Source organism: Sinocyclocheilus grahami, unplaced genomic scaffold (genome assembly GCF_001515645.1).
Source record: "Sinocyclocheilus grahami isolate Dianchi unplaced genomic scaffold, SAMN03320097.WGS_v1.1 scaffold132.1, whole genome shotgun sequence".
In the NCBI taxonomy this organism is placed as follows: Eukaryota; Metazoa; Chordata; class Actinopteri; order Cypriniformes; family Cyprinidae; genus Sinocyclocheilus; species Sinocyclocheilus grahami.
Genome location: NW_015505311.1, coordinates 1,149,886 through 1,172,580, shown reverse-complemented (window position 1 = coordinate 1,172,580; position 22,695 = coordinate 1,149,886). Strand labels below are relative to the sequence as shown.

The 22,695-nt window shown below is 36.1% G+C and overlaps 2 protein-coding genes across 2 annotated transcripts; both read left to right on the top strand.

The window, feature by feature from the left end:
- The first annotated feature begins 1,332 nt into the window (after positions 1 to 1,332).
- Positions 1,333 to 7,976, top strand: LOC107590737 (pentatricopeptide repeat-containing protein 1, mitochondrial-like). Its single transcript, XM_016279647.1, is given in 11 exon segments — positions 1,333 to 1,338; positions 1,434 to 1,574; positions 1,693 to 1,911; positions 2,026 to 2,127; positions 2,652 to 2,890; positions 2,892 to 3,345; positions 4,954 to 5,070; positions 5,208 to 5,256; positions 5,259 to 5,393; positions 6,298 to 6,455; positions 7,938 to 7,976. Coding segments are annotated over 11 exon segments (1,659 nt in total).
- LOC107590736 (uncharacterized) lies at positions 7,340 to 22,670 on the top strand. Its single transcript, XM_016279646.1, has 19 exons — positions 7,340 to 7,355; positions 7,938 to 8,013; positions 8,151 to 8,272; positions 8,570 to 8,675; positions 8,765 to 8,858; positions 9,961 to 10,008; positions 13,725 to 13,774; positions 13,890 to 14,048; positions 14,406 to 14,459; positions 14,564 to 14,606; positions 17,015 to 17,228; positions 18,324 to 18,403; positions 18,844 to 18,951; positions 19,053 to 19,133; positions 19,959 to 20,063; positions 21,267 to 21,388; positions 21,468 to 21,590; positions 21,918 to 21,966; positions 22,084 to 22,670. Coding segments are annotated over exons 2-19 (1,623 nt in total). The 5' UTR covers positions 7,340 to 7,355; positions 7,938 to 8,011; the 3' UTR covers positions 22,147 to 22,670.
- The last annotated feature ends 25 nt before the right edge of the window (positions 22,671 to 22,695 follow it).

The window sequence follows — 22,695 nt, the reverse complement described above, 5'->3', positions numbered from 1 at the left end:
CGGACCCCATGATCATCTTCGTGAGGGACCTCTCTATAGAGGGGGTTCATTTCTGTATAAACACATAGTACCTTAAAATATTGGCTACAAAAATAAATAAATAAACCTATTGAACGTTTCCACCGTTATTGCCCAGGAATTTATTTCAGCCACACTGTAACTGTCTTGTTACAATAAAAAACTACTTTTTATATCACTGATTCGAGATGAATTTCAATAAATGAATAAATGAATGAATGAACATTTATTTTAAATAAATACAATTTATTTGAAAGGTTACACTCTTAAAAATAAATATTTGTATTGCCGTATGTGGTTTCATGAAAAACCTTTAACGTCCATGAAAAGGTTTCTTCAGATCAGTGGCTTGCTATTTTTTAGATGCTGCGGACCCCATGATCATCTTCGTGAGGGACCTTACAAATGCAGACATGGTTTTATGTTTACGCGGCGCAATACGCAACGCAAAGCGTAAAAAATACAGTATAAGTCATTACAATCAGTAATTATGTCCCCACTGGATGCAACAAATGCCTCGTTTGTAATGGGTTTGATTGGTTTTGTCTTGTCGCACCGGACACATGGGAACCATAGACTGTATGATGGAAACACAGTATGATAAGGGGCGTAACATTTCTGTCACACGCTTGAGGTATTCGGGCCAATCACAACGCACTGGATAGCTGGCCAATCAGAGCACACCTCGCTTTTCAGACCGATGGGCTTTGTAAAAACCGACGAGTTTCAGAAAGGCGGGGCATAGAGGAGAAACAATAACGTACATTATGTGGAAAATAATGTGTTTTTTTAACCTTAAACCGCATAAACACATTGCATTACACCAAATACACAAAATAATGTTCTTTTTAGCAACATCATATGACCCCTTTAATATATATTCACTAAACTGCAATTTCACCATTACAAATGTATAATTGCAAATACATGACATACAAGTTTCGATACAAATTATTTTAAATATATATTTTAGTTTACTATAAGTGCCTATTACATTTGGCAGTACACTTTAACCATATTTCACTTTAACCACATTTCAAAGACAATAAAAGTAATTATGAAATTACATGTAAAGATGTACTTAAGTGGGTTGAAAAAAAACACTTTTAAGTTAATCTAATTGCATTTAATATAAATTTAAATTAGAATACATTTTCTCTTAATTTCAATGAACATGCAATTGTCAAAAAAACATTACATTTAATTCACACTTAAGTATGTACACACTTAAGTATGCACTTTAAAAGTATATTATTTTAATAATAAGTACTCTATTGTGCTATTAAAATGTTTTTTTTTACAAGTGCCATATAAATGCAAGTATATATTATATGTCTCTTTGTTCTATATAAACCAATACACATTTTAATGTATTTATTTATTTAAGTAATTAATTTTTTTGTATGTGTGTGTAGCTGGCTGAGGCATTAGTTCTGTTTGAGGCTGATATGCTCAAAGGCGAGAGGTTACAGCTTGAGGAGTACAATTACACTGTGCTCATCGGTGGATGTGGACGTGTCGGCTACCTAAAGAAAGCCTTTCAGCTGTACAATAATGTAAGATGACAATGCATTTTCACATATCATTATTTATATTAGATGCTGCTGCTAATGATGCATAAATGACACACTTGATCTTTAATTGATTCTGTTTGTATGTTATATTATCACTCAGATGAAAAAGCGAGGGATAGAGCCATCTGATGCTACATACACTGCGCTGTTCAACGCTTGTGCGGAGTCACCATGGAAACAGTCAGGGCTGGTACAGGCATTGAAGCTCAAGCAAGAGCTTCTCAAGAAGAACATCCCTCTCAGTGCCATTACCCAGCATGCTTTGCTCAAAACAGCTGCTTTTGCTGGAGATCTGAAGTCATGCTTTCAATTTCTGCGGGTATAAAACTAATGTCAAAACACCCTGTGATGTGATGATTAATTATTATTTTTTATTCTTTTTGCATTAATGCCACAGTAAAATCATTTGGTTTGTGTGTAAATGCATGAATAGGAGATGCTTCAAAATGGACAACCCATCACACAAGAGACATTTCATTATCTACTTATGAGCTGTGTGAAGGACAAGCAGCATGGATTCAGACTGGCTTTACAGGTATTTAAACACACCTACTGACTAGAAACACATATTAGTATTGATGCATAAAAATTTATTTAAAATGTTTATTTAGCTGAAAATCAAAAATGATAAAGTTTTGGTCATTAAATTTGGCTAACTAAACTCTTTATGCTGTTGTTAGGATGTTTAGGATGTTCTAAGGTGCTAAAATAAACCAGTTCTAAGAATAAACCAAAGTTCGTTGAGAGGCAATGAACTGCCTATATTTCATATTTCAACTGAACAAATCAGCTGCCGATATTTCAGCTTACATATGGCTGCTCTTGCTACATTGCTATATCATTTTTGGTGATGTAAGTACTTTTTGGATCTTTTAAGTTTTGGCTACCTGGATTTTCAGTGAAGGGACAGGAACCTCTCAGGATTCATCAAAAAGAAATCTTAATTTAGTTCTGAATATTAACATTATGGGCCTTACAGGTTTGGAACATGAGGGTGAGCAAATGATAAGAAATTAAAAAAAAAATTTGTAAGTATTTTTACTGTCATTTGTTCTCTAGGTGTGGCACCAGATGCTTAGGATTGGAATAAAACCAGACACTCAAAATTACAACATACTCCTGCGGGTAGCACGGGATTGTGGGATAGGTGAACCTGGTTTGGCTTCTGCGTTGCTACTGAAGAGAACAGAAGAAGGGGCCCTAAAACTCACAAGTGGAAGGAAAAGCCAAGTCAAAGCACAGGCATCGTGTCAGCCCTTACATATGGATGCATTTGAGCACAAACTGTTTGTAGACACACACACAGAGCCATGGTCAAGCCGAAGAGACTGATTTCCCCCTTCCGAAGGAAAAAGATCAGTGCAGAATAGACGCAACTCAAGATGAGACTCAAATGCTGCCTGAATCATCAAATGGCTCTCTGACCTATCAATCACAAAGTTCCCACCTCCCAAACCTTCTAGACCCCAGCACTTGCCACTCAGGTGTGGTTGCCTTGGGACCTGTGAGTAGTGCTACGGATAGACTTGCTCTGATTGGAAACCTTGAAGGCTTTTTGGAGAAAATGGCCAAAGATGGATTGGAGCCCAACATCAAAACCATTACACTGTTGGCTGATGTCATGGAAGCTGGCAGCCAATCAGTGCAGAGTTTGATTAATGTGGCCAAAAAGAGTGGTGTCACGCTGAATAAGACATTTTTTAACATTATGATCAGAAGGGTGGCCAAAGCTGGAAACTTAAATGGGGCTAAGGTAAGAAACACATTCAGTTATCTGTTAATAAAGTTACAGTAATGTTGCTGTAGCTCAAACAGTAGAGCATGGCATAGAAACACCAAGGTCATAGTTAGGGTTAGAGTTATAGGAACTTGCCCAGACTCTGGAGTTTCACCAGCCCTAATTCAGTCAGCATAACTATACCACACAGACAACTTCATTATCATAGCAATAAAGAAAAGTCCACATTTTAAGTATTTATGGTTGACTAAGAGTAACCACAAGGAATGGGCAAATGGGCAGGGGCACCATTATAAAACAAAGGTGATATTAAACAGCTGCAGTCCGTAAGTTTTGCCTCTTTGTCGCCATCTCTGTTTGAAAATCTGGAATTGCAGATTCTAGCCTACCTCTTGGAATATGACCCAAATAAGAATTTTCACCATATATTGCCATCTGAACAAGTAAGTAACAAGTTTGCCAAGTTTGTTCTGACCAACTGAGGAAAAGAGCATTACCATAAATCTCGCTAGTTGCTACCAATGGTGATTAAATCTAAAGATCGGTTAACTCATATCACATCAAACCGTTCAAATTATTATTATTGTTATACTTTATTCTCAAATGATTAATGTTAACAACATCAGCATTGGTGACTATGGGTATAGTGTGTATTAGCGTGTAGATTTCAATTTCTGCACAGTCTAATCTAATTGTCATACTCTTCGAATTTCATATTAAGAAATTCTTTTAACCCAAAAAGCAAATTATGCTCCCTTCGAACTGGGTTTCTTTAAAATACATATCTTTGTAATCCCAGGCTATCTGTAATCAAAAGCACATTTATAACTGGAATATAATTTAATTTCATTCACATGTGTTTCATAAACATATAATACTTTATGGATTACAATCCGCCATCAAAATTATACATTTAATTATCCTGGCTGCTGTGAGAAAAGGCTACAAACGATCGGCCACCTGCAGGATCCTCACATGTGATAGCCTAGTAGCCGGGACAACTTCTTTATGTTTACAGACATGACGTAATGACGCAGTGCCATGCTCGAATTTTCTGCAAAAACCTGCCCTTACCGTTCTAATTAGAAAACATTATTACAAGCTAACCGTTGTTAATCGGGCTAAAGTAAGGTGATAGTTTTAAACACTGGCTGGTTATGTACTTGCTAAAATATTGCTTTCGGATAATTTTTAACCAAAAAAAGTTACGGGCTGCAGCTTTAAATGTGCACTTCCTCAGCTTGAATAAGTTAAAGCTTTCTGCCTCACGCTTCATACTAGACGTTAATAAATCTTTCATACATTAGCTCATCCATGAACATAATTTCTGCCCGAGTCCCATCGGATTGCTTCGGCTGTGGGGATGAACCGAAGACGACAACTCTCATGATTCCACACTCAGTCACGGTGTCATCTAACTACGCCTTTGTTTCTTTGTTTGTTTTGAATACACGCCCTCTAGAGGTGAAAAATTACATATTGTGTCTTTAAGTGGATAAATGCATCTGCTAGATGAATAAATGTAAACAGATAAATAATAAATAAAAATACATAAAGTGCCTACCAAATGCTTAAATGTAAATATATGTAAATATAAATAATAACAGATTTTTCTCTCTTTAGGCTGTAAAAGCCCTTATGGTTAACAGAGGGCTGATTGCAAATACTCAGATGTTCTGTAGTATTGCTCTGGCTTGCCGCAGACAAAAAGATGCAATGCAGTTGCTTACTGAAATGGAGGTATGAAAACCAATATCATCCTTTTATTATTTTTCACCATCAGGACTTCGTTGCTGAATAACTCCTCTTATTATAACCAACTCTTTCCAACTTTCTTTGAGCTAAATATTTGAAGCTGTGTGTGTGTTTTTTTTAAGTCTTGTGGACTTTTGCCAAACACTCATCTATACAGTGCCCTGATCAGCCGGCAGTTAAGCGTTTGGACTATGCTTATCTGCACGAACTTCTTCAACACATGCACAAACTGCAAGTGCCACCCAATGATGTCATCATCAGACAGCTGGAGTTTGCAGCTCAGTATCCTCCTTCCTATGACAAGGTTAGAAACTGAAACTACACAGTTATATACTGAATACAACTGTGAAATATAAACCTGCTCAGCTACTTACTTATACTTTGCATTATTTATATACACAATTATATGGATATAGGACAAAATGGTAAGAAAAACAGAAATAAAAACTAAATCTGTATATTTTCTGAAGAAAATGTGAGTGGTGCTTGCCGTGGTAGCAAGAATCAAATGAGCCAAGCCCCATGTCTATATGTTCTGATTCAAAGATATAGTTCTTGCTAAATGGTTGCTAGGGTACTCTGTTTGGTTGTTAGGGAGTGACTTGGCAGCTGCTAATGATGATACTGCTTGCCAGTATGAATGATATAAACGAACCTCCATGTCTCTATGATATTCAGATTTGAAAATATTCCACTTTAAGTTTGGGTTGCTAGGGTGCTCAACAGTGGTTGCTAGGGCATGGCTAGGAAGTGGTGAAGGTGATGGCTGTTGGCTGTTTGCGGCCCCGAGTCAAATGAATCCACCCAAATGTCTCTACAACATTGTGATCCAAAGATATTCATCGGGGCTTTTTATAAAGGCAGTCTATGGGAACAGTTGCTAGGGTGCTCTAAATGGTTGCTAGGGTCGTGGCTTGACAGCTTCATGATGATCTAGAGAGACTGATTGAATAATAATAATAATAATAATAGACAAACATCATAGTAATAGTGATGCCTCGCAAGCAAGCACCATTAATAATAATAATGAAATTTCAAGTAAATTATTAAGGAGTATAATTATTTAATGAAATCACAATATTTTAAAAGCAAAATCTAGGTTCAGTAAAATTAAATACTTGCAATTTGTGAATGTTTTTCATGTTACTGACCTATGAGCAGGATTATGACTGCCATGGATGAATTATGGCTTGTATCTTTCTTTCTTCAGTTAAAAACAAAACACATACCTGGACAAGATTGACGGCTTCCGTGGTTTTTACAAGCAATGGCTGGAGTTTATGCCTGGCCAGGAAACACCACACCCCTGGGAAAAATATCGATCCCCAAAACCAGAAGCGGAACAAGATGGAGTTACCTCACAAAATCAAGTTTCTAAATATATCAAATTCCTGTATTGTTTTGAAGTATATCCATGTGACACCTTTTCTTGATTTTTGTTGTCTTGACCAATAAAGTCTGATTTTTGGCATCTGAAATTTCTTGATTTGAGAGGTTTGGATTGTTCTGTTTTAAGTTATAGCTACATGCAACACGAAGGTAAGTGCCAAAAAGTTAACTGGTTGCTATGTTGCTTAAGCCGATCCGCCATGTAAAAAAAAAATCATTTTTTTAATATTTTTAAATTGCTAAAATGTTCAAAAAACATATATAATATCCATTTCTGATGTCGCCAATAATTAGAGATGCACTGAAATTCGGCTGCCGAAAATTAGTTCACCGCTCAGGTTTCACTTTCACGTGGTGTGACGCTCTGCGTATTTTCCACTCTATGCGTGTGTGTGCTCCACTCAGTCGCTCACGGCCCATGTGAGTGCTCCACTCGTATACCGTTCAAGCGAATCGGAACAGCAAAGTTCACTCAAAAATTGTGCTGACAGGAAACATCGATGTAGTACAGTATTGTTTCTGTCTGCAATAGCCCTACTGTGTTGTAATATGGGCAACTCTGGTAACGCTGCCCTCTCATTCATTGATCTGCTAACTGCTATGTTATGCTCACATGTTCTGATAATAATAGCTTTCTAGGACTAAACATTATTTGGATAATTGGTAAAAAAATATATTTTTTAAAAATATCTGTAGCGAATCAGCTCATGGGGAGATATGAATAATTAAGCATAACTAGTTATAATTAACCTTTTCCACGACATTCTAATTTATTGAGATGCACCTGTATATTGGGCCTTTTTATCTGCACTTGAACTGGCTGATTTTTGCTGTTGGAACTGAAAACGAAACATGTTGTGTTTCTTAAAGAGTTAATTAAGGTCTGGTAATTTCTTGACTGCCATTTGCAAATATTTGACATTCAGTGCCGCAATATTGTGCGGGGCTATTTTGTCCAATTGGATCTTTGTTCTGCAGTGAGGGGCTACTGAAATCAGATGCACTCGTTTTCTCAGAAGCTTGCAGAAAAAGGCTTACCAAAACAAAGTCACTGGGTTGATCTTTTTCACATTTCCTTGGTTGGTAGATGCACCGGGGACCTGATTATAGCACTTAAAACCTGGAAAAGTCCGATTTTCATGATATCACCTTTAATAGTTTCTACCTGTTGGGTTAGAAACATTTTTTGTCATGTGTAAAATTTTCTTTTACTTGATTTGCCATGTTTTGATCCGTTGTTTTGTTGTATTGTTCTCTTATTTGGGAAATTAATTCATTTTTATAATTTGATTTGGTCACTATCTAATTTTAATGAGGTCCTTACGAAACGGATCAACCTTGGTTGACATAGTAATAGATTTCTATGACATTCTTTTGGCAGTTAATGTTTTTGGGCGGGTTTTTTCTTGGAGTGGGCGGGTTTTGGAAAGCTTTTGGGCTGACAACATTTCCGATTTTGTCAGAGTCACGTGAACCAGCTTAAACAAAGCGCCAAACTTTGAACGCGAGCGGTCGCTGACGGTTCATTCGATAAATCATGTAAGTTTTTTGACTGAGTTACAAAATAAATCGAACGAAGTAAATGTTAAAGGGTTTCTTACGAAACGCACACAATGCCAGCTGAGTTAGCCTGGTATTAGAGGTCGTTTCCTTTCATTGTCTGTCATGTTTTGTAGGACGGAGCACGACATACCTATAATCATTTTGAGCGATGATGATGATGATGAAGAAGGTGACTTCTGGATGACCCACAATGATTCCTCTGTGCTGATCGTTGAAAACGAGAGGAACGAAGCAGGTAATCTGTTACATAAATATTTAAACACGACACTAACAAAACTAAAAGTTATCGTGAGCATTCACTCGTGCCATAAAAGAACCATACCATAGGCCAATACCATGTGTTCTTTTGCATGTGCTGTAGTAGTAATGCCATAGTGTTTTTTTATGACCATGGTAATAACATTTTTTCCTTCTTGTACAATAGCAGTAACGTTACTTCAACTTCATTAGCGTACCATGCTATAAATACTATGGTATATGAATACAGCAATCCTTCAGCAGCACTGTGGTGTTCTGTTTCTGTTGATCTCAGATGTATCAAAACATATTGAGGAGTTGGATGAAGATTTGATCATCACATACACCCAAACTGCAACAGTGCTTCCACACGCAAGATACGACTGCACCCTTGCATTCTGGTCAGTAAAACAGTGACTCCTCTCTTATGTAAAGGACTTGTTTTGTGTTTGTGAGTGTTTATGTGTCTTTGTGCGTTTGGTTTTTCTAGTCGAGCAGAGCAGGACGTTTCAGGACCTCTACAAGATAATGGAAAGCACTGTGATCAGTGTTTCTGCTATATCTGTGACAAACTGGCGTCCATGGTGAGATCACTGTCTTCTAACTTAAATCAGACTCTCATTTCTGTCTAGGGTTTGCATTAGTGGATGAAACTTGTATGCAAATATCAGCTTATGACAAATCAGAAGGGGAAAAACTAATTACGTTTTTGCATAGAAGAAGTGAATAATGTTTTGGGACCAATAGGATTATTCATATTTTTTATTTTATTTTTTGTGACCTAAATTAATTAAAATTGGCGAAAAGAAATGAAATCAAACAGTCAAGGAAATTCACATATGAAATTAAAGTCAGGAAGCAAAATTGTCAAGTAAAATGTATATGTCTGATACAGGGTAGTATTTTACAACTGAAACATACCTCAGAGAGCTACAAAGATGAGCTTTAATTAAAGGATTAGTTCATTTCCAGAATAAAAATGTATTCACCCCCATGTCATCCAAGATGTTCATGTCTGTCATTCTTCAGTCGAAAAGAAATTAAGGTTTTTGAGAAAAACGTTCCAGGATTTTTTTTTCCATAGAGTGGACTTAAACAGGGACCAACGGGTTGAAGGTCCAAATTGCCGTTTCAATGCAGCTTCAAAGGGCTCTACACAATCCCAGTCGAGGAATAAGGGTAAACTGTCTTATCTAAATAAACAATAAATAAGATAAGTAAAAATGTATATACTTCTTAACCACAAATGATCGTCTTGCACTAGCTCTGCAACGTGCGTCCACGACTAAACGCATTACATAATAATTTTGGAAAGGTCACGTTTTTTCCTAGTGGAAAAAAACACAAACGGACCATTTTAAACAATAAACTGATACAAAGACATATAAATATGTGTAATTTTCCCATCGGTCCCTGTTGAAGTCCACTATATGGAGAAAAATCCTTGAATGTTTCTCAAAAACCTTTGCTTTTCGACTGAAGACAGAAAGGCATGCACATCTTGGATGACATGGGGGTGAGTAAATTATCAGGAAATTTTAATTCTGGAGTGAGCTAATACTTTAAAACCGTATTTATTCAGTAAAATCGTATATATTCATTTATCATGGAACAAAGACTTTGGATGTACCAATGAACAGATCTTCATAAGGCATTCTTCTTTTATCTTATACCTACACTTTCCAGTTCATCTTCATCCACACTGGTATTCCACAATATGCTTACCTTACGTACGTGAGTAATTTTTAATTGGAAACATTTTATCTGACTCTAGACCAGGGGTGTCAAACTCAATTCCTGGAGGGCCGGAGCCCTGCAGAGTTTTGTTCCAACCCTGCTCCAACACGGTAATGTCATTTTACCATGTAGTTTTCAAATAAGCCTGAAGGACTTGATTAATTGGATCAGGTGTGTTTAAAGGGGTCATATGATGCGATTTCAAGTTTTCCTTACTCTTTGGAGTGTTACAAGCTGTTCGTGACGTGAATAGATAAGATCCCTAAAGTTGCAAAGACTAAAGTCTCAAACCCAAAGAGATTCTTTATAAAAGTTAAGACTGGTCCACGCCCTCCTAAAACGCCTCGTTCAAACACGCCCCCAACATGTCTACGTCACGATGTGGGGAGATTCACATAACGCAGCCCAAATGTTAATGCAAAGAAAAAAGATGTAACTTTATTGTTGCTGCCGCCGCCATGTTGTGAAGACGCTGTGTGCTTCGTTGTGAAAGCGAAAATACTTTGTTTGCTCTTCCAAAAGAGGACAGGACTAGAAATCAGTGGTTAAGTTGTATTTACAACACTGTTCCAGAACACTTCAACCCAAATATTCAGATGTGTGTAACGCATTTTTATGGAGGACTGTTTCCTGATCCTGGGAGAGTCGACTACAATGTGGCTGTTCTGACTCACAGCCTGTAAGTACATTTTCATATTTAAAGGATTTGCCACTGATGATTCAAAAGTTTTGAGCAGTGTAGAGTAGCGCTTGTTGTTTGTCATTTCTCCGATCACTAATGCAGACATGGTTTTATGTTTACGCGATGCAACGCAATAGTTGGCCAATTAGAGCACACCTCGCTTTTCAGAATGATGAGCTTTTCAGAAAGGCGGGGCATAGAGGAGAAACAATAATGTACAGTATGTGGAAAATTTGTTTTTTGAACCTTAAACTGCATAAACACATTTCATTACACCAAATACACCAAATAATTTTTTTTAGCAACATCATATGACCCCTTTAATTAGTGTTGAATCTAACTCTTCAGGGATCAGGCCCTCCAGGAATTGAGTTTGACACCCCTGCCCTAGACTCTTCCCAGGCCTACTGTCCTTGACTACAGAAAGAAACATTATTTACACAGCATTTGCAGCTGTTTCTCAAAACATTGGCAGATTAAACTTGAAACATGAGAGACAGAAGAGAGAGAAAAAAATAATAATAATTATTATAAATGAAATGTAATAATTCACTCATATAATATTATATATGAGTCTTCTACCAAGAGTGTGATGGAATGAGGGGTCCTGTGCTCCGTAGTTATCTGAGGCCTTGCATTTGATTGCCTCCAGACAACATCTCTATGCTTATCAGTCAAAAAATAACTCTTACATGTACGGCATGACCTCCGTTGGGCAGCAAACTTCTTGAAACCTTCAGTTCATCCCCTTGCAGTTAACATTCTCTATAAGCAATTATTTTGCCCTCCTCCGCTGATTCCTCTGTCAAAAGCATCATATGTGACCCATGCTGGCAAAATGAGTCGGAATGCGCACAGGCTAATTTTGAGCTACACGCAATAAAAGTGAAAAATGTTGAATTTGAGGTTTTCACAAAAACAAGTTCATTACGCCCTTGTCTAGCGATCCCAATGCTCCGAATAGTAATTAAACATCTAAAATTATCTTTATCTGTACGTTTTCTGAGTGGAGTACCTTTTCTCTACTCGCTTCTCAGCTGACCTGCATAAAGGCGCTTCCGACAGTGTGCGATCCCGATAAATATACACAGAATTACAGTATTTAAGTATTTACGCAAACATAATCTGCTATGTCTTAAGTGAACGTTTGGGGAACTGTTGGGGAAAAGCATCTGATGTGTAACATTATATTAGATCCGTGGATCACAGTAGGTCTTAATATAGGCCTCATGTTAATCTAAGAATAAAAGAAAAGAGGGAATCACTCTGCTCATGATTGAACTGCTTTTAGTTTTAATAATCAGTTTATTTGTAATGAACACTACAAAGGGATTTTTACATTTGCTTATTTTTTCTTACTTTAAAGAGCAGGTCATATGGGTTTTTGAAAAATATATTTTTTTGCAGTTTGTAACGTAGCTATCCTTCAATGTAAACAGTCTGCAAAGTTGTTAATCAAAAAAGTGCACGATAAATAAAGATTGTCTTTCAAAAGAACGAGTCGACTCTGAGCCGCCTTGAGTCATCATATTTTCGAGTCTTCTGCCTGTTACCCATGTACGTCACAAGGTAACACATTTGCATAATCCTGCCCACAAACACTTCCGCTAGTTAATGTGTTTACATGTCGAGAAGACGCTGTGTTTTCAGCCTCACTGGGCGTTCTAACATGGTTCCCAGTATGTGCACCTCGAATAAGTAAATAATAATAATAATAATAATAATGAATGCAATAAAACTGCTGTCACATCATGTGTAGGCTTATGGAAGGGAGGGGTTTGCTCCGAACTTGCTTGGAATGAATCGTTTCGAAATCATTGGCAAATGACTCTATTAAATGTATGTTCTGAGAAAATTACAATGTTTTCTGACCTTAAATGCTTTTAAAGGGGTGGTTGACTTTTTTTTTCTAGGCTTGATTGTGTTTATGGGGTGCAGTCTAACATGTGTTAATGCTTCGTTTGTTAAAAAAACGCATTATTTTTCACATAATTTACCTTTATTCCACACCTTTGTCCCTTCTCCTCTGAACGCACTGATCATTTCCTGCTTTTATGAAGCCCCTCCCTCAGAAGTACACGATGGGCTCTGATTGATTAGCTGGCCCACTGTGTTGTGATTGGCTAAACCGCCGGTTCTTGACGTAACGGACCCGGGAAGTAACTTGTTGTAGTCCCTTACCAGTCGTTTTTGTAGGCATTAAACTGCCAGAATTTATCTCCGTTTGCATTGAACTTTCAGCTTCGTAACTTTGCAGATATTGTTTATGATCAAACAGCAACATTACACACTAACTAACATTAAAAAAGTGAAATCGCAATCAACCACCCCTTTAAACCTGTTGTAGGGGACTCCAACACAATATTAGGAAACTTTAAAATACCATATGACCTGCTCTTGAATGCGTTTGTTTTGATGTAAAATGAAAAAGGTAATACATTAATTGTTTAAATTTGTTTTATATTTGTTCTACCGTTTTTATTTTTGTATTTTTTGCATCTGTTCTGATTTATAATAACAAAGAAGATCAAATAAAAATAACTATGTTGTGATTAATATATATTTTTTGCATCTGTTCTGATTTATAATAACAAAGAAGATCAAATAAAAATAACTATGTTGTGATTAATATATATTTTTTGCATCTGTTCTGATTTATAATAACAAAGAAGATAAAATAAAAAATAACTTGTGATTAATATATATATTTTTTTGCATCTGTTCTGATTTATAATAACGAAGAAGATAAAATAAAAATAACTATATTGTGATTTGTTAATATAGTAATTATAAAAAAAAAAAAAGAACTGGAGGAAAAGATGCAACGTTGCTAGGTGATTTTGCTTTGGAATCTTCAGAAAATGTTAACTCTGCTTTTATCAAAATTTACTTTGCTGACTATCAACTTCAAACAGGTGTAGCTCAGTCATTTTTCGTTCGATTCCAACAAAACATACATAATTTTGAAGGTGTTTTAATGGATGTGACAAAAAAACATTTTTTTTTTTAATTTGCTCATTGGGACTCGGAGTCCTTCTACCAGAAGCTTCCGCTGCCTTCAAACTGCACATTGCCAAAAATGTAACACCACATACGTAGTGCTTTTTTAAATGATTTGCTTGCTAATACAGTAATTGTTTAGTTGTGGTCTGCTATTGATTGAATAATGATTGAATTGTCTTTTCGTTGGCTGCAGTCTGAGTGTGCTTCCTTGGGATGATCCCTTGCTCTCTGCTGTGATGAAAGGTCAAAACATCACTGGAGAGAGGCAGGGCAAAGGTCGGAAGCATAAAGTCTTGTGTGAACCTCTGGTCGTGATTCAAGCGAGAGTCTGTAAACTTCAACAGCAAAACAAGTAATGCCCCTTCCTTAGTGTACTTTTCATGCTTTGTTTACTGTTTATTAAAACACTCTTCATTTACTTGAATGATATGTGCAATAAATCATATAGAATTTGCGCACACAAAGCTCAGCAGCCGTCATTCAGGTTCTATGCATATTTAAAGAAAGTGTTTTTTTTTTTCATTACTTGGAGTAATTTAAATAATGTAGCAACAACCAATAATAGTTTAGCAATGTGTTTAATACATTCTACCCTATTTAAATCCATTCCAGGGTTTTTTCCTTGTAAAAAGCACAGAGCTTTGACATTGCTGTAGCCCTTGCCAACACTAATAAAATCATAATCTACCCTTTTTAACATGTTTGTTAGATACCGTGAGCTGGCTCGCTATCTCAAAGTTGTCAAAAGCATCAATAATCCCATGTGAGTTCCAGCTGCGTATTATGAACATACATTGTGTTATATATGCAGATTATTGTTATTACTATTTATGGTACATTCTCATTGTATGTCTGTCTGGGATTTAGGCTGCAGAGAATGAAAGACTTGGTTCCCCTCTACCTGTGTAAGGTAAATTGAAATGAAGCCGTTTCCTTCGGTGGTTTCTACATTAATACATTTCATTTTCACACTCCTTTTCAGACATTAACCAAATTTTCATTTTTGGGTAAACAATTTTTTAAAATTTACTCACCCTCACTCATCCTCTGCAGTGAATGGGTGCAGTCAGAATGAGTCACAAAAACTGATAAAAGCATCACAATAATCCACATGACTCCAGCCATCAATTAACCTCATATTAAGCTTGAATAAATTCAAGATGTTTTTAACTTTTAAACTTGCTTCCAGCCTTAAAGCTATTTCATCTGAATTGGGAGAGAAATATGCACAGATCAAGCTTTTTACAAGCTTTTTTTTTTTCTTTTTCTTTTTTTTTTACACATGTGTAGTTTGATGTGAGCGGACAACAGGAGATGAACTGGAGGAAGAGTTTTTATGGATTATGAACTCCTATTTTTTGTCCAGAAGCGATGGTTTAAAGTTAAAACGTCTTGATGGATTTGTTTCTTAGAAGCATGCAGCTTTTTGCTTCATAAGACGTTAATTGATGGACTGAAGTCGTGTGGATTGTGATGTTTTTGTCACTATCTTCTGATAACACCCATTCACTGCAGATCATCCATGGGTGAGCAAGTGATGTAGTGTTGAATTTCTCCAAATCTGTTGCGATTAAGAAACAAACTCCTCTACATCCTTGATGTCCTGAAGGTAAGTACGTTTTCAGCAAATTTTCATTTGAGTAAGCAAGCTATTGAAGTCATGACTCTCTGGGGTTTTCTGACTTGCAAGGGATTCATGGCCAGTAGGCAAGGACCCGTTTCCTAAAATATAAACCTAAGTCTGTAAACTTCAACAGCAAAACAAGTAATGCCCCTTCCTTAGTGTACTTTTCATGCTTTGTTTACTGTTTATTAAAACACTCTTCATTTACTTGAATGATATGTGCAATAAATCATATAGAATTTGCGCACACAAAGCTCAGCAGCCGTCATTCAGGTTCTATGCATATTTAAAGAAAGTGGGGTTTTTTTCATTACTTGGAGTAATTTAAATAATGTAGCAACAACCAATAATAGTTTAGCAATGTGTTTAATACATTCTACCCTATTTAAATCCATTCCAGGGTTTTTTCCTTGTAAAAAGCACAGAGCTTTGACATTGCTGTAGCCCTTGCCAACACTAATAAAATCATAATCTACCCTTTTTAACATGTTTGTTAGATACCGTGAGCTGGCTCGCTATCTCAAAGTTGTCAAAAGCATCAATAATCCCATGTGAGTTCCAGCTGTGTATTATGAACATACATTGTGTTATATATGCAGATTATTGTTATTACTATTTATGGTACATTCTCATTGTATGTCTGTCTGGGATTTAGGCTGCAGAGAATGAAAGACTTGGTTCCCCTCTACCTGTGTAAGGTAAATTGAAATGAAGCCGTTTCCTTCGGTGGTTTCTACATTAATACATTTCAATTTCACACTCCTTTTCAGACATTAACCAAATTTTCATTTTTGGGTAAACAATTTTTTAAAATTTACTCACCCTCACTCATCCTCTGCAGTGAATGGGTGCAGTCAGAATGAGTCACAAAAACTGATAAAAGCATCACAATAATCCACATGACTCCAGCCATCAATTAACCTCATATTAAGCTTGAATAAATTCAAGATGTTTTTAACTTTTAAACTTGCTTCCAGCCTTAAAGCTATTTCATCTGAATTGGGAGAGAAATATGCACAGATCAAGCTTTTTACAAGTTTACAAGCTTTTTTTTCTTTTCTTTTTTTTACACGTGTAGTTTGATGTGAGCGGACAACAGGAGATGAACTGGAGGAAGAGTTTTTATGGATTATGAACTCCTATTTTTTGGCCAGAAGCGATGGTTTAAAGTTAAAACGTCTTGATGGATTTGTTTCTTAGAAGCATGCAGCTTTTTGCTTCATAAGACGTTAATTGATGGACTGAAGTCGTGTGGATTGTGATGTTTTTGTCACTATCTTCTGATAACACCCATTCACTGCAGATCATCCATGGGTGAGCAAGTGATGTAGTGTTGAATTTCTCCAAATCTGTTGCGATTAAGAAACAAAGTCCTCTACATCCTTGATGTCCTGAAGGTAAGTACGTTTTCAGCAAATTTTCATTTGAGTAAGCTATTGAAGTCATAACTCTGGGGTTTTCTGACTTGCAAGGGATTCATGGCCAGTAGGCAAGGACCCGTTTCCTAAAATATAAACCTTATATATATATATATATATATATATATATATTCCCCTCTTAAAAAAAGGAAATGTGGTGGTTGTGGACCCCAGGTTCAAAACTCTGAAATGATGCATCATTTTTTGCATATAATCAATGGAAAAGTTAATGATCGTGAAAATGCCCCTTTTTGAGTGTTATGTTTGTGTGTTTAGGATGGTGACTACACTGGTGCAGTCTGCCATATGTTATCACCAATGCCCGGTGCCATGTGCCTCGCCTCCCGTCTCGCACCTCAACAGTTCAGATCTTATCTCAGAATTCTCACGTCAGGCCACGCCCCTGATGTAACACAAGAATTTGATACAAGAAATGGCCATATGGTCATACCTGATCCTTTACGGAGCACTAAGTGGTCACCCATCGAAGGTAGATAATTGACAGTATTCTTATCCTCTTGTCAGAAACATACATGGAAATAATGTCTGATCTGAGCCGGTAGGTTCTGATCATATGAGCTTATCACCATTGTGTTGCAAAGGCACTTGCGGGATTAGTTTATGTTGTTTCAAACTAAATCATAGCACTTTCATTGAACATGTAAGAAAAACGGACAACTCTTAATCGTTTATGTACATTAAAATAGTCAGGTGTATTCAACTTGTTTGTTAAAGAAACGGGACTAACTTGGTGATAAGTGTGACATCACAGCCTCTGCTAACAAATAGGAGTTGAGATATATTTGAGCGCTGAATAAATAAGCTTTCCATTGATGTATGGCTTGTTAGGATAGGACAATATTTGACCGAGATGCAACTATTTGAAAATCTGGAATCTGAGGGTGCAAAATAATACAAATATTGGGAAAATCTCCTTTAAAGGTGTCCAAATGAAGTTCTTAGCAATGCATATTACTAATCAAAAATTAAGTTTTAATATATTTACAGTAGGAAATTTACTAAATATATTCATGGAACATGATCTTTGCTTAATATCCTAATGATATTTGGCATAAAAGAAAAATCAGTAATTTTGACCCATACAATGTATTTTTGGCTATTGCTACAAATATACCCCAGCGACTTAAGACTGGTTTTGTGGTCCAGGGCATATATAAACTTAAAAAACATCATCTTAATATTTTAGGGCGGTTATTTACAAAGTAGGAAAGCCAGAAAATCTTAAGTTCTGCCATTTTTGTTAATAATCATGGCAATTTAATATAGAAATGCCATTTGACATAAATAACATACTTTTCTCTTTTTAAAGACGGAAAATGCCTGGTTTTCCAGTCTTTCTTAATCCTATTCAATGAGGAAAATTAATTTATACATTTGCACATGCATTTCTCATATCAGCAGTAAGCGCAGAAAGAATTTCAATCAGTGGATTGAAAATTCTGCTGATTTGCAGCTAGACAGCTGTGGATCACATAACTTTCAGATGCAAGTGATTTTTTTTTATGAGCGGGAGCATTCAGATGGAATGCTTAATATGTGATTTGTTTCTGTGCCTTCATTAAAGGTTCAAATTCATTCAAGATGATGGAGGTACTGAAGTTTGCACTGAGGGTTCTGGACTGTAACAGCATTGTTTTTGCTGATGTAAGTAAAATAGTATGTTTTTTTTAATGTAACTTAATATTTCATATGCAAATGCTCAGTTAACTTTTTTTTTTTTAACACCCCTGAATGAATTTAATACTTTTACCATTATATTTTATTTATTTTTATCACTAGCTACCAAAATATTCTTTGCATTTATTAACAAAAATGTTTTCGTCTCAGTGTCAATTAGTGTATTTTGCTTTTTTCCCCCTTGCATACTGAATGTGCAGCAAACAGCTCAGGTCATTGTGATACAGCATCAAACACCAGTTAGACGCCACCTGTCATAAAAACATCAAAGTCATTATTTTCCCCCTTATTAACTCTTCATGTATGTTGGTTTAGTAGGCTTAATGCTCACTTGCAACTAGAGTGTGCAGTAAGTGCTCTTTTAAGGTCTGGCATCTTTTATAATGGATGACTCTATATGTTTGTAGCCAGAAACGTGGGTTTATCTCCTCAGCGTTGTCAGTTCCAGTTTTACTACTCCAGATGGTGTTCCTGTTGGTGCATTCTATGCCGAGCCTGACGTCACGTATCAAACGGTGAGGAGAGTGTTTATTTAGTGTCTGTCTGGATGGGGAGAGGGTTGGAAAACAATACGAGATGTTATGATGGAGACTGATAATTGTTTGTTTCTGCTCAGGGGACCAGAGATGCTGCCAGTGCAATTCTTGAGGAGCTGACAATGACTTCCCGTATACAGATCCCCAAAACCTTTGAAAGTGTGAGTTTTAATCAATGAATTCATTCTTTGCAATTTTTATTTTTTTTTTGTCTAAACCTTGGATTATTGGTGACTGGAATTTATGTAGGAAATGACACTATCTATTAAGCAGCTTTTCTGATGCCGAATATTATTCCAGTATGTCTGTCTGTGTATGTTGTATTCTATATATTACCATGTTCTTAGTTATTATTTTGGAATAAATGTAAGAAAGAGATTTCGCAACCTCATTTCAGAACATCATTGCATTTCATATGTGACCCTGGACCACAAAACCAGTCTTAAGTCGCTGGGGTATATTTGTAGCAATAGCTAAAAACACATTGTATGGGTCAAAAGTATTGATTTTTGATTGATCTTTTATGCCAAATATCATCAGGATATTAAGTAAAGATATATTGTAAATTTCCTACTGTAAATATATTAACTTAATTTATGATTAGTATTATGCATTGCTAAGAACTTTATTTGGACAACTTTAAAGGAGATTTTCTCAATATTTTTTTTATTTTTTTATTTTTTTGCACCCTCAAATTCCAGATTTTCAAATAGTTGTATCTTGGTTAAATGTTGTCCTATCAATGGAAAGCTTATTTATTCCGCTTTCAGATGATGTATAAATCTCAGTTTCTAATAATTGACCTTTATGACTGGTTTTGTGGTCCAGGGTCACATGTGTGTGTATGTGTGCATGTATATAATGATTGCAAATGAAATGCACAATTTTTTTAATATGCCTGACAGTTTAAATAATACTTTAGATATTTTTCATAGTTTTTGATAATTGGTGCAGCATGTAATGATGTTTTACTTTCTTCCCATTAGGGATATCCTGACCAGGCTAGACTACTGTTGGCCACTCAGGCTTTGGTTCTGCGCATTTTCCACTCACAGCTCAGACCCATCCTCAACGTCATCATATCTTTCAGGGTGCTTATTTTCTCTAGTTTTTAGTCAACACGGGTAGGGATGGGCATTTTTGTCAATTTCTTATTTCGATCATCAATAGGTTTAAAAAATGAAGCATGGCCATAATAGAGATAATGAAAATATCTGAAGACAGTTATGAAAATGAATGTTAAAAATGTAATTATGACATGAAAACGTGTCTGAAGACATGAACACATGATTAGAACACTGTTAGATTATGATTGATGCAGCAATGTTATTAAAAAAAAAAGAAGCATCTAAAAAGGAATAGCTGCCTGAGGTGAAGCTGATTTATGCCAATAAACTGAAGCCTGTTCTATGACACATCCTATGATATTAATCAGATAACTTGGATACATAACATAGACGTAACATTACAACTTGTATCTGCACAAAAGGATGCAAATGCCAGTGAACTATAAGTTATGCGCTATAGTGAGAGAGAAAAGAGACCTAATTTACTATAGATTTCACATCCTATAAAGTTCTCATAATGCTTATGGCATTAATGTTTATGGCAGATTTGTGCTACATTTTCATCTACATTATCATGTGATTCCTGAAATCGCCTGCGCGTTTTCAAAGCTATATACGAAGTACAAAAACAATTTTAATTTAAGTATACCTACTGTTAAACAAATATGACAAAAAAAAAGCACTGCTGCGTTATTATAACATCAGTATTTATAAAAAAAAAAGAAACATCTAAAAGGAATAGGACCGTCTCAAATAACTCCGTCAATATCGGGCATTGCATTTAAGCATGAAACTAAACACTGGTAATATGCAGCGCATTCAGCATGTTAATAAATGTTAATATCCCAATGCATCCAATATTAGATTCATCAGATATGCATGTAGCTAACCCAGACATCACTACGGGACTTCGAAGCCATGCTTCTCTCTCTTCTCACGTCTATATTTTGGACCGCATGCTGTGGCCAGCTAAACGAGCTCAGGGTGACGCACAAAGTGCTGCTATAAAAAACAAATTTTCCACGATCATCGTTTTCATGATCAGTCATCGCTGACTCAATCACTGTTGCACATCCCTAAGCACAGGCAAGTTCAGACCTTCCATGTACAGCTAAAAACAAAAATAAGAATACTAAAAGTGTTAGTATTGTATCATCTCATGTTAAATTCAGTAGTCCTGATATTGTGCAGGCTTTTTTATGTAATTGTGTGTACATTTGCTTTTAGTTCAACCGCTGGGCGCTCCGTTGGTTCTTCTACAGTCTGCTGGTGAGGCCAGAAGTGCTGCACTACCTCCTTTGCTGTCTTCTGGAGGAACTGTCTAATGAGCGATACCAACTCCTACAGAGGTAAGGGTGTGTGCTTGCACACGTTCACCAAAACGAAAACCTTCATGTTAAGCATGTACGTGCTTTATATCCACTTCAGAAAATGGACTGAAACCGAACATTCCCTGGTTGCGTACTTCCTCTGCATGTACTTCTGGGAAAACAGCATTGTCCTGGACCTGAACACCTATCCTACCAATAGCCTGCTTGCCACTTGGAATGAGTAAGAAGCAGCAGTACATCACTAGTCATATGTCATGTCATTCATGCTTTTTATTACATAATCATCTAAATATCCATTTCATATTTCAGCACAGAGTGTTATAGATGAATGAATATTAAGAGGCGATTTCTAATGTAATGTTAGATTGCGCTGGATGTTTTGAATATTCCTGATTTACTTTGTCCAGAGGGAAATAAAAAGGATGATTGGGGATAAACCAGGAATGCCACTATAAAACAATTTAGCAATTGGATCATTTGTTAAAATTAAGTACATATTATGTGAAAATGAATGTCAACAATTTCCAAATGCACTCTTTGATTTCAGATCACACAACCCTTGGCAACTAAGCTTGAAACTGTATCTTGAATGCAATGTAAGAATCTTTTCCCATTAATTCATGTCTTGGTTTAATGTAAACTTACAAAGATATATTTGGTTAAATCTCAATATATCTTGTTTTTAATGTGAGCTACCTTTCTCTATCTTGCAGGTGGCCAAACTTACTCCAGAAAAACGTAAAATCCTGCATCTAATCCAGCAGCAAGCAAAATAAGTCTGACCAGCATCCCGTTTTAAAAACAAATGGTTTTAATGTACATACAGAGTGGATTTAATGTTTTCAAAGATTATAAGTGTCAGATCAGATTTTTTTTCCCCGTTGTCCAGACTTTTGTTTTCCTCGTCTGGGAATTTACCAGTATTTTGCAACATTATGTGCAGTTACAGGACTATGATCAATATCTGGAGGATGTTAAATACAGTTATATTCCGCAACAGAACAATATACAATTCTTTGTCATTTATTTACATTACGGCTGATGTTCAAAGTTTCAAATGCAACACTGATATGAAGCTGTTCAATTTTGCTTTGTTGTAGATCATTTAAGGTTGTAAACTGATATTTCTCTGGAATCTTTGCATGAGATTAGACCACAGTATTACTGTAATTATTCACTTCAACTTCCTTTGTCAACAAAATATCAAAGCATGCAGAAAGTGTAAATATACTGTTATTGCTGGGCAAAAGCACATTTTCATTTGAAGGCAATAAAATCTATGCATAACTACGGTACGGTACAGTACACAAATTGTTGGCAAATGT

Excerpts from the sequence above, each read along its gene's own strand:
- LOC107590736 (XM_016279646.1), top strand. Across the intron at positions 13,775-13,889 it reads AACTGCACATTGCCAAAAAT|TCTGAGTGTGCTTCCTTGGG; the intron begins GTAACACCACAT and ends CGTTGGCTGCAG. Across the intron at positions 20,064-21,266 it reads ACGTCATCATATCTTTCAGG|TTCAACCGCTGGGCGCTCCG; the intron begins GTGCTTATTTTC and ends ATTTGCTTTTAG.